The sequence below is a fragment of the Geotrypetes seraphini genome, chromosome 11, assembly GCF_902459505.1.
Source record: "Geotrypetes seraphini chromosome 11, aGeoSer1.1, whole genome shotgun sequence".
Lineage (NCBI taxonomy): Eukaryota > Metazoa > Chordata > Amphibia > Gymnophiona > Dermophiidae > Geotrypetes > Geotrypetes seraphini.
The window spans coordinates 119,522,438-119,541,199 of NC_047094.1; the positions used below are offsets into that span (position 1 = coordinate 119,522,438).

Genomic DNA, 18,762 nt, shown 5'->3' on the forward strand with positions numbered 1-18,762 from the left:
TGATGTTAAAGAGTTATTTGTTTTCATTTTTCTATTGTTTTAATTAGGAAAGATGAAAGCTTCCATAATTTATCTTACAACTAAATCAAATCAAAATTCCAAATCGGGTATTTCAAAGCTTCTCTTTAAGTTTCAAAATGTTAAGTTTGTTTGATTTAGAACATTATTGTAACTCCAGTGTTTTTAACTTGAGGGAACCACATTTCACTCATTCTGAATTAAAGCCTCAAAATATTTTCATATTTATAAACAAATCCATTCAGGAACCCCCCCACCCCAAAAAAAAAAATAGACTTGCAGAAAACATCCAAGGTTTAACTGCCAGATGAGAAGTTAAATACAGTGGTACCTTGGTTTGCGAGCATAATTCGCTCCACAAGCATGCTCGTAATCCAACACGCTCATATATCAAAGCAACTTTCCCCATAGCAAGTAATGGAAACTCGGATGATTTGTTCCACATCCCCAAAACTGGTAGTGCAACTGAGAAAGGAGAGATTCAAGGTACAAGCACCATACCCGGTCCTATCACTCACCCCCGTCATCCTCTTTGAAAGAGTTCATGCAGGGGGAAGGACGCCGAGAGGCAGATCTGGCTCTGGGACCGCTCCATGAAAAGGCCACCGGGGGTGCTCCTAGACTCTTGTCGATGGCACGCGGCGCCTTGGTGGAATTTCGGGGAGCCTCGGAAAGAGGAGGAAACAGCGGCGTCTGCTGCCACCGGAGCACAAGTCAGAGGCACTGAGGCATGTCCCATCGCTGCCTTGAACGTCCTCATGCCTCAGCGGCGGAAAGGCCCTTGCAGAAAGCTGTACGGTAGAGCCACTAATCACAAGGTGAGCTTTCCACAAAATACTGACCGTAGTATGCAGTACTCAAAAAGCATGCAGATTTCTGCCATGTTACAAACAAAAAAGTCCCAGTGCAGTCAGGCATGTGAGCACCACTACTCACTCGGTTTTTTTTTTTTGGGGGGAGGGAATCTGGCCAGGATTGTGCTCATTGACTTGCGTGCGTCCATTCGTGCTCGTGTAGCGAGACAACGCTCGGTTTCCGAGTTAAGGTTCTGCACGAGTGTTTTGCTCATCTTGCAAAACACTCACAAACCGAGGTTTGACTGTACTTTGTAAAAGCTGTTCAATTAGACCCACGTTTATACATAAGAAAATTGGATACGATGTAATTTCTACATTAACAAGTCCTTTTATAAAGGTGTGGTGCCAAGCTGCACACCTTTGTAAAAGTCTGCATAAGCGCCTCTTTTACAAAACCATGGTCGCGATACTGTCATGGTAAATGGGCTTCGGTGCATTTACCGAACCAGCAAACACGGCTTTGTATAGGGGCTCTAAGTTAGCTACATTGTTCTGCACAAGTGGGTGTTCTCTACTACCAGCCGACAAAGGCAGAGAAAAAAAAGCTATTTACCAGTGATTACCAATATTAGCAGATGGTGTTCCCTGGAAAGATGCTTCTGCCAAAGTAGCAGAAGGTCCCTTTTTGTAACATACCTATGCCCCATCAACCACTGCAGCTGCAATATTAATCAAGCGAGCATACCACTATAGAGTGACACTCATTATCCTGTACTCTCCATGATACAACAATCTCACAGGAACCAGAACTAATGTAAATTATGAATGTGTGATTTAACTTCTCTCTTAAAAAAAACAACCCAAACAAAAAAAAAACAACAACCCAACCCACCCACAAACACATATTGAAAGGAACATGCAGAACATAACCAGAGTCCTAAGCACAAGTCTTTCGAGGACAGGTTGCAGAACAGTGTAGCTGACTAAAGGAAAGAAAATTATCAGGTAAGAATTTCTCCTCTCTTGGTGTCTAGCTACAATGTTCTTTACAAGTGGAGTGTACCAAAATAGATCTACTGGGTACGGGGAAAATGAAGTTGATTACTTGTAACGGGGATACTCAGTAGACAGCAGGGGAATGCAGTCACACTTGTTCAAGTCCTCTGACAGCCTGTGTGTCAGTGCTCTCCCCTAGCTATAGTAAGCCTTTTGGCTTACTGAGCATGTGCAGGAACTCCCATCATCCATGGCTTCTTCCCTTGACATTCTAGCTGTGGAAAAAAATATAAAAATAGCGGGAAAGGTGGAAGGGTGCTCAAATCCATTTCAAATTTTATTGTCTACCATACAAAGCAATAAACGGATCTGCACCCACCTACCTCAACAACCTTCTAAATTTCAACTGCACATTTACCATGGCAGTATCGCGACCATGGTTTTGTGCTCGAATCCAATTCTATTGTCTACTATACAAAGCAATAAACGGATCTGCACCCACCTACCTCAACAACCGTCTAAATTTCAACTGCACATCCAGAATAAGAAGAACCCAGAACCTATTCGCCTATCCTCCGCTCAAGGGAACTCAGCGAAAGAAGATGTGCGACGGTCTCCTAGCGACGCAGGCAGTGAAACTGGACCCCTTTATCTCCAACTTGTTATCAACTACAAGTGACTTTAAATCATTCCAAAAAGATATCAAAACCCTACTATTCAAAAAAACTATACAACCTCCCAACCGACCCTAACAAGTAACCAACCCTAAACTCTTCTTCCCTACTAGTATTCCTCAATTCTCCTCCCTTCCCCAATTTCTCCCCTCTGCCTCCTCTATTAAACCTTCCCTATACAGTAATCCCCCTGCATCTACTATGTAAACGTCCCCTAAATTGTAATTCCTTGCATCTATTATGTAAGTATCCCCCAATTGTAACTTCCTAGAAAATCCCACCTATCTTATACTATATCCTAAGCATCCCCTAAATTGTAACTTCCTGGAAATGTCCAGCTGTCTTATACTGTAATCCGCTTAGAACTGCAAGGTAAAGGCGGAATATAAGTCACTAGTGTAATGTAATGTAAGTATGATTGCATTCCCTTGCTGTCTAAGGAGAATCCCTATTACTTTCCCTGGAAACAAGCAGGGCCTTAGCTATCTAACAAAAAAAGGGTAATGTCACCCTCAGTGGATGGTGCTTCTCACGGATGCCAGTCTCCTCGGTTGAGGAGCTCAGTGTCTGAGTCACTCAGCTCAGGGCACCTGGTCCACAGAGGAGGCATCATCGGCATCACAGAAACATAGTGGAATGAGGAAAACGTCTGGGACACTGTGCTACTGTGCTACAAGCTATACTGCAGAGACAAGAGTGGGTCAAAAAGGTGGAGGTATTGCCGGAGAGAAAGCGCTGGAAATGAAAAATAAGTTAGTCTCTATGGGTCAAAATTCAGGGAACAAATGGATCGGAAACGAAGATCGTCATCTACTGCCGACCCCCCAGGGCAGTCCGAAGAAATTGATGGAGAAACAACAGACAAGATTAAGCGCAAGGAAGGCAACGCAGTTATCATGGGTGAATTCAATTATCCGTGGATAGACTGGAATCTAGGCACCTCCGGCTGCGGTAGGGAGACCAAGTTCCTGGATGCTGTAGGCGATTGCTTCCTGGAACAACTTGTCAAGGAAAATACGAGAGGAAATGCAATTCTGGTCTTAATTCTAAATGGACTACGAGGACCGGCGCAAGGTGTAGAAGGGGCGCTGGGAAGCAGTGATCACAATATGGTCTGCTTCAACCTGGACACAGGGGTAAAACATCGATCCAGAACGACAGCCACAGCACTGAACTTCCGAAAAGGGAATTATAAAAGGATGAGACTCATGGTGGGGAAGAAGATTAAGAAGAGGATAAGCACTGTAAAAATGCTAGAGCAAGCACGGTCCCTTTTTAAGGACACAGTCACCGAGATGCAAAATCTATATATACCACATATCAACAAGGGATCCAAGAGGAAAAAGAACAAGGAACCGGTGTGGCTCACTAGTGGTGAAGGAAGAGATCAGAGACAAGAAGACTTTCATTTAAGGAATGGAAAAGGTCAAAAACTGGAAAAAGCACAAACATCAAAGCAGGTGCCATAAGGCGGTAAGAGGGGCCAAAAGAGACTACGAGAAAAAATAGCTAAGAAGGCTATATATTAAGGGGAAACGACCCGCAAAGGAAGCAGTGGGCCATTGGATGACCATGGAATAAATGGAGTGCTAAAAGAAAACAAAGCCATCGCTGACAAATTGAACCATTTTTTGCGTCTGTATTTACCAAAGAGAATACAGTGGTGCCTCACACAACGAACTTAATTCGTTCCAGGAGCAAGTTTGTTATGCGAAAAGTTCATTATGTGAAACGCGTTTTCCCATAACAATACATGTTAAAAAAAATAATTCGTTCTGCAGCATAAAATATGCTAAGATGACATAAAAAAAGATAAATTTGTCAAAATGGTGAAAATGGTGGTCTTGCTGAGGCCAAACTCTTTGACGAGGTCACACTGTTTTACCCCACATTCACTCCTTCTAATTATTTCCCGTTTCATTTCAACAGAAATCACCTTCCTGCTTTTTTTAGAAGCCATGATATATAAAAAATATTGAGTTTATCTTAAAAGGACGACTGTATACAGTGAGAGAGGGCAGTTAAGCGCAGTGACTAACGACTGCCTGCAGTGCCTGCGCGGAAGGATGCAATACATCGGCAGCTCGGGCGACTTCGTTGTGTGAAACGAAGTTCGTTGTGTGAAGTTTGTTGTGTGAAACGAAGTTCATTGTGTGAATCAAGACATGAAGTTCGTTGTGTGCAGCGTTCGTTGTGCGAGGCGTTCGTTATGCGAGGCACCACTGTATACACAACATACCGGAAGCCGACAGGCTATACACAGGAAACGAAGATGGGAAATTGACAGGGTTGACAGTGGGTCTAGAAGAGCTATGCAGGCAGATTGATAGGCTTAAAAATGATAAATCCCCGGGACCGGCTGGCATCCATCCAAGGGTAATCAAGGAACTAAAAGGGGCTATAGCTGAACTGCTTCAACTAATAGCCAATTTGTCGATCAAATCAAGAAGGATTCTGGAAGACTGGAAAGTGACGAATGTTATGCCAGTCTTCAAGAAAGGTTTGAGGGGAGATCCGGGAAACTACAGACCGGTGAGCCTGACCTTGGTAGCAGGAAAGATGGTAGAGGCGCTGATAAAGGACCGCATCATTGATCATCTTGACAGACACAATCTGATGAGAACCAGCCAACACGGCTTCAGCAAAGGAAGATCTTGCTTGACGAACTTGCTGCACTTCTTCAAGGGAGTAAACAGGCAGATAGACAAGGGTGATCCAGTCGACATTCTATATCTGGATCTTCAGAAGGCGTTCAACAAGGTTCCGCATGAACGACTACTTCGAAAAATTGCAAGCCATGGAATCGAGGATGAAATACTCATGTGGATTAAAAACTGGCTGGCGGATAGGAAACAGAGAGTGGGGGTAAAAGAACAATACTTGGACTGGAATAGCGTCATGAGTGGAGTGTCGCAGGGTTCGGTACTTGGACCCGTGCTCTTCAACATATTTATAAACAACCTGGAAATTGGTACGACGAGTGAGGTGATTAAATTTGCAGACGATACCAAGTTATTCAGAGTAGTGAAGACGCAGGAGGATTGTGAAGACCAGCAACACGCTCGAGAAATGGGCTGCGACATGGCAAATGAGGTTTAACATGGATAAGTGTAAGGTCGGTAACAAAAATCTTATACACAAATACAGGATGTCCGGTGCAGTGCTTGGAGAGACCCTCCAGGAAAGAGACTTGGGAGTACTGGTCAACAAGTCAATGAAATCGTCCGTGCAATGTGTGGCGGCAGCGGCGAAAAGGGCGAACAGAATGCTAGGAATGATTAAGAAAGTTATCATGCCACTGTACCGGACCATGGTACACCCTCACCTGGAATACTGCGTCCAGCACCGATCGCCGTATATGAAGAAGGACACAGTACTACTCGAAAGAGTCCAGTGAAGAGCGACTAAAATGGTTAAGGGGCTGGAGGAGTTGCCATACAGTGAGAGATTAGAGAAACTGGGCCTCTTCTCCCTTGAAAAGAGAAGACTGAGAGGGGATATGATCGAACATTCAAGATAATGAAGGGAATAGATTTAGTAGATAAAGACAGGTTGTTCACCCTCTCCAAGGTAGGGAGAACAAGAGGGCACTCTCTAAAGTTAAAAGGGGATAGATTCTATACAAACGTAAGGAAGTTCTTTTTCATCCAGAGAGTGGCAGAAAACTGGAATGGTCTTCCAGAGGCTGTTATAGAGGAAAACACCCTCCAGGGATTCAAGACATAAGAACATAAGTAGTGCCTCCGCCGGGTCAGACCATAGGTCCATCCTGCCCAGCAGTCCGCTCCCGCGGCGGCCCAAAACTCCAGAAGGGGCTCCCTTGCCACCTTGGGTTTCTCATTTAAGTCCTATCTTCCCATCGAAGTCCTAACCCTCCGGTCTTGCACATGCACGACCTGGTTGGGTTTCTATACTTATTACCTGGTTAGCTTTCTATACTTGTGTTACATCCCAGCACCTCCCTCAGTATCCCATGATCCCTTTATCCCTCAGGAATCCGTCCAATCCCTGTTTGAATCCCTGTACCGTACTCTGCCTGATCACTTCCTCCGGTAGCGCATTCCAAGTGTCCACGACCCTTTGGGTGAAAAAAAACTTCCTTGCATTTGTTTTGAACCTATCTCCCTTCAGTTTCTCCGAATGCCCCCTCGTACTTGTTGTCCCCTTCAGTCTGAAGAATCTGTCCCTATCCAATGGAATGGAGGGCTGAGGAAGGAATGAGATAGGGAATGGTAGAGAAGATGAAAATTTGACAGGTAGCTGAAAAGTGCAAAGAGGAGAAGGGCAAGAAAGAGGCAGAAAAGAGCTACTCATATAAAGGAATGATGGTAGATAATGGTAGATAAAGACCTGAATGGTCCATCCAGTCTGCCCAACCTGATTCAATTTAAATTTTTAAAATTCTTTTCTTCTTAGCTATTTCTGGGCAAGAAACCAAAGCTCTGCTCGATACTGTTCTTAGGTTCCAACTGCTGAAGTCTCCAGCCCATCCTCCCCCAAATGGCCATATACAGACAGACCGTGCAAGTCTGCCCAGTGCTGCCCTTAGTTCTTCAATATTTGCTATTATTTTCTGATTCTAGATCCTCTGTGTTCATCCCACGCTTTTTTGAACTCCGTCACCATTTTCCTCTTCACCACCTTTCTCGGGACGCATTCCATAAAGAAGAATTTCCTTACATTGCTCTTGAGTCTCCAACCCCTCAGCCTCAAATGATGTCCTCTGGTTTTACCATTTTCCTTTCTCTGGTGCCTAAATTTGACGGAGAATTGTGGCTAACGGTGCCTAAGATCTCTCTTCCCCTAACCATACCTACTTTAAACTGAGGCATTGTTAGGTGCCATGCTTAGATTTGAATCCAGCGCCTAGCTTCATAGGTGCCTCCTTTTTTATATATATATATTTTTATTGAAAAAATTTTGTATATTACAAACATACACTCCAAACAAAACAACAGTAGAAAGTCAACATATATCTGAGGCAGATGTAGTGAGGGAATAGACAAGACAGAGTAGAAAAGACAAATGGATAGCAGCCACTTGAAAGGAGACTTAGCAGATGACAGGAAAGCAGAAAAACGAAAACTGGAACCAACATGATGGAAAAATAAAACATCCAGACAACAAAGGTAGAAGAAAAACATTTTATATTAACTGTTTAAATAGAATATGGATAATTAGCAAAAATACTGTTTAAATTTTGACAAATAAACTTGCAAAATTTCCTAATTTTGCGCACAGAAAGCACAGTTACTTACCGTAACGGTTGTTATCCAGGGACAGCAGGCAGATATTCCCACTAATGGGTGACGTCACCAACGGAGCCCCGAAAGCAAACCCGCCTGAAGATCTCGAGCCCTCGACAAAGTTAGACAAGTTCCTGCTGAACCAAAACGTACGCAGGTAAGGCTAGACTCAGTTAGGGCACTGGTATTTGGCCTAAGGGCCGCCGCATGAGCGGGCTGCTGGGCATAATGGACCACTGGTCTGACCCAGCAACGGCAATTCATATATGTTCCTATGGAGACCCGAGCCGTCTGTCTGGCCTTCCGCTCCTTCTTGTCGGGCAAGTCAGTCAGAATTCTGTCAGACAATGCCACGGCGGTGGCCTATGTCAATCGTCAGGGGGGGCACCAAGAGCTCAGAGTCCCACCTTCAGGACATCTTGGCCTCTCATATAGACGGAGTGGAGCATGTTCAGGCAGACCTCCTCAGTCCCTTGCTAGATCCCAGAGAGTGGTGTCTAAGCCACGTGGCCTTGCAGTTAATAGTGCAGTCTTGCGGTCAGCCCCTCATGGACCTGATGGCCACGAGGATCAATGCCAAAACACCCCGCTTCTTCATCTGCTGACTCAGGACCCTTGCCCATGTTCGATCCCGGTCTTTTTTTTGTCTTACGACTTGGCTCTTGATGGGGAATGCCTAGGTAAGAAGGGGTATTCAGATGAAATGATCTCCACCCTCTTGGGGTCTCGGAGACTTTCTACATCTTGGGTTTATGTGCGGATGTGGCATATCTTTGAGGACTGGTGTGGAGTGGTCTCTTTTTGTACTTCTCTGCCTAACATCTTGGAGCTTTTGCAGGATGGCGTGGATAGGGGCCTGGCTTGGTCTTCTCTCCTGGTTCCGCTGTCGGCCTTTTGGGGGTTGTTACAGGGTCAGCAGTTGTCTGCTATTTCTGAGGTCTTTCGCTTCTTGCAAGTGGCCAAATTGCCCAAACCTCCTGTGTAGCTGTCTGTTCCCTCTGGGGATTTGAGTCTGGTCCGGGCTGGTGCACCCCCTCTTTTGAGTCTTTGTGTGCCTGCTCGTTGAGGGACCTTACTCTTTTGGCGGTCTTGGTGGCTATTACTTCTGCTAGTTGTGTTTCAGAGCTGCAGGCTCTCTCTTATAGGTCTCCCTTCTTGGAGTTTTCTAGGGAGCAGGTAGTGTTGGGACCTGTTCCTGCTTTTCTGCCAAAGGTAGTTTCTCCTTTTCATGTCAATCAGGCAGTGGTCCTCCCGATGTTGGGTAGTTGGGAGGGATCTTCTGAGCAGAAGCAGTTGCACAAGTTAGATATCTGTCGGTTTCTTCACTCTTCTGTGCAGAGGAGACAGGAGTTTGGGAGATCAGATCATCCCTTCTTGTGGGTCCTTGTCAGGGAATGGTGCTTCTAGGGCTATCATTGCGCGTTGGTTCAAAGAGACTATTGCATCCGCTTTTCTTCTTCTGAACTAGACATTTCCAGAATTTCTCAAGGCTCTTTCCACTCGGGGGTCCAGCGGCATCTTGGGCTGAGTTTTCGCGTTTGCCTCCAGTAGACATTTTGCTGGTGAACCCAACTACCTTTAGGACCGCAAGGGCTCCTCTCAATACTATCCCAGAGCCCGACGTGATGGACAGCAACTCTCTCTCAGTGGCTCTTTTCGTGCCAATGGTAACCTGGCGTCACCAAGACCACAGACTGTGCCACTCGCTCTTTCAACCCAGTGCCATGTTTCATCACTGCTAGGGGCGGGAAACATATAATCCCTGACATAGATGGAAAAGGGGAAAAACTCTAAAGATGGCAATCCATCATAAAAAGCAACCGGCGCAGTGGGACACAAAACAGTGAATAAGTTTTCTGCTCCTCTTACGCCTTCCTCCTAAGGTCCTGGTTTGGCCTGCTGGAGGAGGTGAATCACCCTCGCTGACACAGACTCATCTGAGGAGAATAACGGATCATCAGCTACAATACAGGACTTTCACTTCATCTCCGACCTCCTGTGAAGTCCTAAGCACAGACATAGAAGGCTCTCACGGGCCAAGACTTGGCCTCAGTCACAGCAGTGGAATTAACTACAGACTAAGAGGACTCCTGTGGGCCAGGCAACAGCTTCTTTAGTTAGATGCTGTTACGGGACATCTTAATCCTCAGTTCATTCATTTACTAATATTTAAGACTTAGGACACCACATGACTCCATCATGAATATTCAACATCCTGTCATCAATACTCTATTTCTTCCTTAATCTTCCTTGAACAAGATGAGAGATATGGAGCCACTAATGAAGACCGCAGCGCGCCAAGCCTCTCAGAGGAACAAGGAGATCCAAACTGTGCCTCTAGGGCAGGGGTGTCCAATGTCAGTCCTCGAGGGCCGCAGTCCAGTCGTGTTTTCAGGATTTCCCCAATGAATATGCATGAGATCTCTTTGTATGCACTGCTTTCAATGCATATTCATTGGGGAAATCCTGAAAACCCGACTGGACTGCGGCCCTCGAGGACCGACATTGGACACCCCTGCTCTAGGGTGACCACCTCCAAAGAAGAGCATGCTGAAGAGGACGCATGTGGGCCTGCACCCACCTTACTACATCTAGTGAAGCCATCGACCACAAGACTTGGAGGAAAACCTGCATCCAAGGACACCGGGACGCCATAAACAGGTGAATCTGAGATTGCAATTTGCTTACCCGGGCTTCTGGAAAGAAGACCTTCCCCAAGAAGGTGATGAACAGAACCTCAAGGTACTCCAGATTCTGAGATGGAACCAACCAACTCTTGGAAAGGTTGACCACCCATCCCAGCAACTGCAGAAACTTCACCACCCCAGCCGTAACCTGGGTGCTCTCCTGAAATGACTTTGTCTATGTAGGGATGCACCAGAATGCCTCTGTCCTCAAGGCTGCTGCCGTGACGATCACCATACCCCTTGGTGAATGTCCGGGGAGCTGTGGCCAGGCCAAAATGAAGCGCACAGAACTGATAGCACTGACCCAAGATCGCAAAGTGAAGGAAGTGCTGATGGGAGGCCCGAATTGGAACATGCAAGTAGGCCTCCGTCAGATCGAGAGAAGTCAGGAACTCTCCCGACTGAAAGACCAGAATGACAGAAAGCAGTGTTTCCATGCAAAAAGAGGGAATATTGAGAGCCCTGTTGAACCCTATTAAATCTAAGATGGGTCGAAAGGTCCCCTCCTTCTTGGGCACCACAAAGTAAATTGAGTACCTATCGGTGCCGCACTCCTGAGGGTACAGGAACAACTGCTTGAATATTGAGCAAGCGTTGAAGGGTCTGGCTAAAAGCCTGCATCTTCCATGCTGTCTGACACAGAGAGGCTAGAAAATGATCTGGCAGAGAGCGGGCAAACTCTAGAGCAGTGGTTCCCAAACCTGTCCTGGGGGACCCCCAGCCAGTCAGGTTTTTAAGATATCCCTAATGAATATGCATGAAAGAGATTTGCATACCTGTCACTTCCATTATATGCAAATCTCTCTCATGCATATTCATTAGGGATATCTTGAAAACCCGACTGGCTGGGGGACCCCAGGACAGGTTTGGGAACCACTGCTCTAGAGCATAACCGTCCCGCACCACTTCCAGGACCCACTGATCTGACGTGAGCTCAGCCCTCTTGGGAACAAAATCTCATGTAGCCGGGCACCCACAGGAACCAAAGGGGGCGCCGGCAAAGAGTCATTGGGCAGGATGGGCAGCAGGGGAACCAGCGGAGGGATTCCAGCCCCCGACGGGCCCCCTGAAAGTACTGCATATGCTGATAAACAACCCTGGAACAACCCCGAAGCCTGAAATGTAGCAGGGCGATATTTGTAGAACACCTGCTGATGCCTGCAGGCAGTGCCAACCTGAGACACCGGGCAGGCACTATCCTCAGGCAGGTGGGACAATTTAGAGTCCGTCAGAGTCTGAACCAACTTATCTAAATACTCTCCAAATAAAAAAGATCCTCGAAAGAGAAATTTAGTAAGCTTAGTTTGGGACGCGGCAACCTCCGACCAAGTGCGAAACCACAAAGTATGTCGCACGGCCACTCATAGACTTGGCAGACGTCCGCATCAAGTCAGAGAGAGCATCTGAGAGTTACGAGGCAGCCATCTCAACTTTGCCACCTCTGGATCCACCACGGACCAGTCAACACTCACGATCCAGGATACGCTCGGCCCACCGAAACATGGCACGAGCCACCGGCCCCCCACAAATAGCCGCCTGGACCCCCAAGGCAGAGACATCAAAATTCTGTTTAAGAATGGTCTCCCAACTTACACTCCTCAGGGCCACGTAAGGCAGAACTGCCCTCAAAGGCACGGTATGCCACTTAGCAATCGTTGAGACCACCGCGTCTACCACTGGTGACTTCAAAGTAGCCCTATCTCCTCCCGGGATGGGATACAAACAAGCCATAGCATGCGCCAACTGAAATGGCGCCTCCAGCGTATTCCAATGCGCCAGTACGAGATCCTGAATATCCTGATGTATAGGAAAGAGCGGGATACAGCGCGGATCCCCCTAAGAGGGTCCTCCACAAGCAGGGTTTCCGGTGGCGCTTCTTCTAAACGCAGCACCGACGAGAACTGCTGAATCAGGTCTGGTAGCTCATCCCTTTGAAAAAGGCGCACCACTGACGCCTCATCGCCAGAAGGTGGGAAACCCGATGCCCTGCAGCCAGCAGCTGTCCCCTCGAGAGGATCCTGGAATTCCTCAAAGGGGTCTAGGTCCTCATCCAGGCCAAAATGCTCCTGACTACCAATCCGCAACCCAAGCCACCCGCAGGCGCTTGGACGAGGGAGGAGGAAGAGGGGACGCCAAAGGAGGAGGCAAAGCTACAGGGGATGTGGAGGGACCCCCAGCCGCTCTGAAAAAAGGCTCTGCACAAAGCAAAAATTAACAGGGGAAAACCCCCCAGGGGTCCCATGGGACTCTCCCTGCCACAGCAGGGGACCCAGCTGAAACATGTCCGTTTTTCTAATACAGGGGGACGGTCACCTGAGGTTGCAGACAAAATGGAGGTGCCTGTCTGTGAAAAAGGTGAAGTTCCTGCCAAAAATAACCCCTCTGGGGAGTGTAGCAGCTGGGAAGCCTGAACTGTCCCAGCCGCTAAGCAGGCAAGCCAGCATCAGCTGTTAACAAAAATCAGCTGAGAGGGATTCCCTCCGGGGGCAGTGTGGGAAGACTGGGCTTCCCCACTGCTCTATGCCGACTCATGAGGCACTAGGGCCGGGGAACCCTGGACCCTTGCAGCCGCTGCCAACGGGGCTCCACGACTGCACCGCCCCGAACAGCTGTTTGCAGCCGGCCGCAAGTGCCTCACGTCTGGACCAAATTGTGCACCACTTCCCCTAAGAAGTGCTCGATTGGTCAATACGCAACCTAGCTGAAGAAAAGTGCCGGTTAGTCAAAAAATACAGTAATTTACAGGTTATTTAAATGGAAAGCAACCTTTCAGACCAGCACTACCTTAGGATTTTTTTTTTCCCAGAACAGACTCCACTGGCTCTCAAAGCAGCATGCCTTGCTTGACTTAGGAGGCAAGGCTTACTGCTGAGGCACCTCTAAAAAAATGTTGGGGAGATAGAGGGACCCAGCATGAGACCCGCTGGGTTTGACACTCCCGAGGTCGGACGGACCCCTCAAACAGGGCCCACCCAAGCTCATTCCGGCCCTACCAAGAGAGATGGGTACAGCTCCTTACACCTGCTGAGACTGAAAGAAGACTGATAGAAATAGGGGAAGATACCTTTTATTTACTGTTCCACAGTTTTGTTTTCAGTCTCCACCTTCTAATCATAAGATATATACCCGCTTGTAAGATTTCCTATACCAGTCTGGAGAGTGCTAAAGAATAAGATTTTTTGCTTGTAAGATTTCCTATACCAGTGTGGAGAGTGCTAAAGAATAAGATTTTTTTTAAACACTATATCTAGAAGCTGTAAAGGAGTCTGGGAAGATTACACCCAAAGTGAGTGGGTCTAGGGGAACCCCCATTTCTTGGGCAGAATTCTGTAGGACTGAGCCACAAGCCTCATTGCCCAGTGGGCTTTAAAGCACAACTGATGGCAGGAGAGCCAAGCTCTGCACTCAACTAGGTGCAGCCTTTAGGCTCAATCAAGCTGGGAAGGTAGCTAGGCCAGGGACCAGAGCACCAGACAGCAGAAAACTACCATCTGCTGAGGTAGAGAACATACTGGATCTTTCCAAGGGACACCATCAGTACCCGGTGAGGTCACTGGTAATGCTCAGCTTTTTTCTTTATGCCCAGCTGCTGGTGGAAGGAATAGCGTTCACTTGTGAGGAACAGTGTAGCTCGACACTAAGGAAATATACTTACTTATAAGAATACTATTATTCCCAAAAGTATGCAAAGAGCCACACAGTGAAAACTCGATTTATATTGAATGAGACTTCCTTTTGTTCACAGGATCACATAGGAAGAGTGTGTGTAAATGAAAATTATGTAGGGAAGCACAGCCTTGTGCTAATCTGTGTTTTGGCTATCCCATTTGAAGATTCATTTTCCTTTTTGATTCAATTCATGAATGCATTTAATAAATGCCTATGGGAAACACTTTTCTATGAATGTCAAATATATTAGACATAAATATAAAATAAAAAGAAAAAGAAAAGCTGGCATTATAAAACTCAAGGGTTGATTTCCACAAATCAGAATACAATAATTTTTCATGACTGTTGTGTTTTTCTGTTCAGACTTATCCTACACAAGCCATTCCCAACCCAGTCCTCAGAAATACCTAGACCCATCAGGTTTTCAGGATATCCACAATGAATATTCTTAAGTTTGATTTGTATTCAACTGAGGCAGTGCATGCAAATTTCTTTGGTGTACACTCATTGTGGACATCCTGAAAACATGATGGAACTAGGTGTGCCCTGAGGACTGGGTTGGGAATGGTTGCCCTACACTAGGGGTAAGCAATTCCAGTCCTCGAGAGCTGGAGCCAGGTCAGGTTTTCAGGATATCCACAATGAATTTGTATGAGATGGATTTGCATGCACTGCCTCCTTGAGATGCAAATCTATCTCATGCATATTTATTGTGGATATCCAGAAAACCTGACCTGGCTCTCGAGGACTGGAATTATCTACTCCCGCCCTACACAAACACAATTTAAAAGCTTCACAGTGTTTAACTTGCTTTATCCTCATTTACTCCTTTTTATGTGTCAATTCTATTTGGTTTCTTTTCCCCATTCAAATGTTTTATTTTACTTTTTCCCTAGTACCGTAACAGTTTTTTGTAGCTTCACTGCACCCGTTTGATACTAAAACATCATTGCATATAAATAAATTCAACTATCCTAATCAATCTACCATTAAGGTTTTGGGAATAATACTGGACTAGGGCTTGACTATTAAGAACCAGGTGGACTCTCAGGTCAGAGAGGGTTTCTTTACTCTTTGGAAGCTTCGGTCCATTAGGGCGTATTTTGATGTTTCATCATTTAGAGTTTTGGTACAGTCTCTTATACTAAGCCAGCTTGATTACTGCAATATTGCCTATTTGGCAACTTCCCAGAAGAATATGCAACGATTGCGAATAGAACAAAATGCAGCAGTCAGGCTGATTTTTAGGTTGAAGAAATATGATCACATAACACTCTCCTATCGAGTACTGCATTGGCTGCCAATGGAGGTGCAGGTGAAGTTTAAGTTTGGTTGCTTCTGTTTTAAGGCTTTGTTTGGTTTAGCTCCCAAATATATAATTGAGCTTTTCTCTTTTGCAACCAACAGACATAAGAGAAACTCGCATCTGAATTTTGTTTTTCTGCCTTTTGGAGGATGTAAACTTAAACATCATCAAAATCTTTTTTCATATCAAGCAGCGTTATGGGGTAAGGATTTAGAACAATTGCTTTTGCTTACTGACACTTATGGGGAACTTAGGAGACATCTAAAATCATCTGTTTTCGAAGTATTTAGGCAGCTAATTCGTAAAAATTTTATTATGCACTATTTTGATCATTTTAGTGTTTCTAATTATTGGCTTTTAACTTTCTTAGTTCTATTCAACTTTTATTGGTTTGTTCTTTTTTAACTACTGTAAACCGCATAGAACTTTACAGCCTTGCGATATATAAACTGATTATTATTATTCAATTTTCTCTAGCAACTCTGTCTCCCTTTCTCTATCACCCTTATTCTCCCACACAAACATACTACTCCAGCAGCAGCAGTAAATGTCATGGGGTGGTCCTGAGCATTCTTTCTGGTCCCCATGTTTGCTCCTCTTCAGCCCTGTACTTTCACTTTAAAGTTTAAATCAAGTGACTGAAGAAGCAAGCACAAGGATAAAAGGATTGCTGCACCACCAGCAATGTCATGTGTACTGTTGCAGCTCTATTCTGTAGTTGGGACAGAATACAGTGGAACCTTGGTTTACGAGCATAATTCGTTCCAGAAGCATGCTCGTAAACCAAAATACTCATATATCAAAGCGAGTTTCCCCATAGGAAATAATGGAAACTCGCTTTGATACGTTCCCCCCCCCCAGGCCAGCGGCGCTGCTCCCCCCCTCCCCCCCGCTGACAAAGCCCCCCCCCCTCCAGTGTGAACCGGTACCCCCCCCCCCCGCCCGACCAACTTTAACTCACCTCCTGTCTGGCACTGGCACGAGAATCGGCATTGCTCCCAAAGGCCCCCCCCCCGGTCTGGCACCGGCACGCAGCCCACAGGACGTGCCAGTGCCGCTTGAAGATCTTCTTCCTGCCTCTGCCAGCTTTGAGTAAAAGTTGGTCGGGCAGGGGGGTGCCTGTTCTCGCAGGAAGGTGGCAATTCGAGCGGGGGGGGGGGGGGGGGGGGCAGCGATGCCGGTTCTTGGGGTGGGTGCTCGCAACTCGGTTTGCGAGACAAGTTTTGCAAGAATGTTTTGCTCGTCTTGCAAAACACTCGCAAACAGGGTTACTCGCAAACCGAAGTTTGACTGTATAGGCATCATGGAATCATAACAGATAAAAGCAGATCTGACTTTCAAAAGCATTATCCAGCTCTAGCAGTTACAGATTCAAACCTGTCAATATTAAAATACCTGTAAAGGGGATCTCGGGAGTCTCTTGCATCTCGGTATCTGTCGTATAGAGGATCTCTAGGGTCCCGTATCTCTCTAGCTTCTCTGGGATCTCTCAACTCTCGAGTATCTCTGGGGTCCCGGGTATCTCTGGGGTCTCTCAGCTCTCGGGGATCTCTGAGGTCCCAGGAATCCCGCACTTCTCGAGGATCCCGCACTTCCCGGGGGTCACGCACATCTCTGGGATCTCTGATGTCCCGCACATCTCTGGGATCTCTGATGTCTCGGGAGTCCCGCACATCTCTGGGATCTCTGAGGTCTCGGGGGTCCCGCACATCTCTGGGATCTCTGAGGTCCCGCACATCTCGGGTATCCCGTACATCTCTAGGGTCCCGTACATCTCGAGGGTCTTTGACATCTCTGGGATCATGCACATCTCTGGCATCCCGAACAGCACGAGAATCTCTTCCATCACGGGAATCTCTGGCATCTCGCTTGGGGCTACCTCGAATCGGGGAGCGATCACGCTTCACATCTCTGCCATCTCCATATGCATACGAGTCTCTGGGGGAGCACCAAGAATAATTCTGTTAGCTACAATCATTCAAGGACAAATCCTGTCTCATGCTCAACCTTGTTTTCAGTATCCAGCCAGATCCAAATCCATAATTCCTTAACTCTCTTACCAGAAGAATCCAGAATACATGCTAACTACTCATAAAAGGCAAAACACAAGATTTTATATTATATACATATATGTATCTATATATACACATACATACACACAAACATATTTAAAGAAGACAATGTTAATGCAACCCATCCCATTTTAAAACAGAAGTTAAATCATGTGGGTAAGTGTGCCACTTTTCTAATAAAACTGTCAGCTTTCCAACCTTTTCAAACATAAGGCATGCTTACATTTTCAATCTGTGTGGCACAATGAACCATCAGAAATGGACAGGAGAGAATGTATATGGACCAAAGAAACTAGAAGCACTGAAGTTCCACCGGATAAATGCTCAATAAAGGCAGCTCAGGAGATGGTGATTTGGGGGTGGGGTAACAATGCTATGTGCATAAGGCTGGGTCTCAGCTAGCTATATCCTCCATGCTGCTTATTCATTTATACACTTTCAGGGCTCAAAGTATATTAGAAGGAAAAAGGTGTGCATGCTCAAAAATGAGCTCTCACACAATTAAGAGCTCTCACACAATTAAGAGCTCTGTCTTTCTTGTGAGGTGCTGAGAGCATGTTCTGGTCTGGATCATCAGGCAGCAATGATCTTATCTTATAGTACAGTGTTCAACCTTTTTACACCTATGGACCGGTGGAAATAAAATAATTATTTTGTGGACCGGCACTAGTCTGCGGACCGACGACTAAAGAACACTGGGCTAAGTTGTGGGCCAGACCCATCCATCTCTGCCCCCAGACTCCGCCCCCATAATAGTACTAATTCTAACACTTTTTTCTATTCAATTTCATATATACACACACAATATAATCTTAACAACAACAAATAATGGCTAACCACAAAATTAAACTACACAAAGCACACTGTATGCTTCTCAACATTCATTCCTACCAGAATACAGATAACCCCTACGCAAATACGGGACTAAAAACTAAAAGTATACAAACCCTAAGATGCAAGACTCTACATGCAGTACAACCCCAGAGAAATAGAAACAAATGCATTTCTTCCTGAACAGTGCAAAATACAGACAGCAAATGTAAATTCTCAAAATTGACACAATTCAAACACTAAATTCATAGATCTAGGCAATTGGATGTCAGGTCTCAGTTTATAAGGATAACTTTTAAGCTTCTAAATAGGAGGTCACCTTAGAATATGCCTCTCTGTGTTATATACAAGTACAGTCAAACCTCGGTTTATGAGTAACCCGGTTTGCGAGTGTTTTGCAAGACGAGCAAAACACTCAGCAAACTTTTGACTCGTAAACCGAGCACTGACTCGATTTGCGAGTCCC

General features: G+C 45.9%; 1 protein-coding gene across 4 annotated transcripts in view; it reads right to left on the minus strand.

Moving 5' to 3' along the window:
• NCOA5 (nuclear receptor coactivator 5) overlaps positions 1-18,762 on the minus strand; it is a 102,578-nt gene that overhangs the window by 22,832 nt on the left and 60,984 nt on the right. For all 4 annotated transcript variants that reach the window (XM_033915114.1, XM_033915115.1, XM_033915116.1 and 1 more), the window contains one exon: positions 16,789-17,331. In XM_033915114.1, the coding sequence (XP_033771005.1) occupies positions 16,789-17,331 (543 nt within the window). The remainder of the gene's footprint in view (positions 1-16,788; positions 17,332-18,762) is intronic.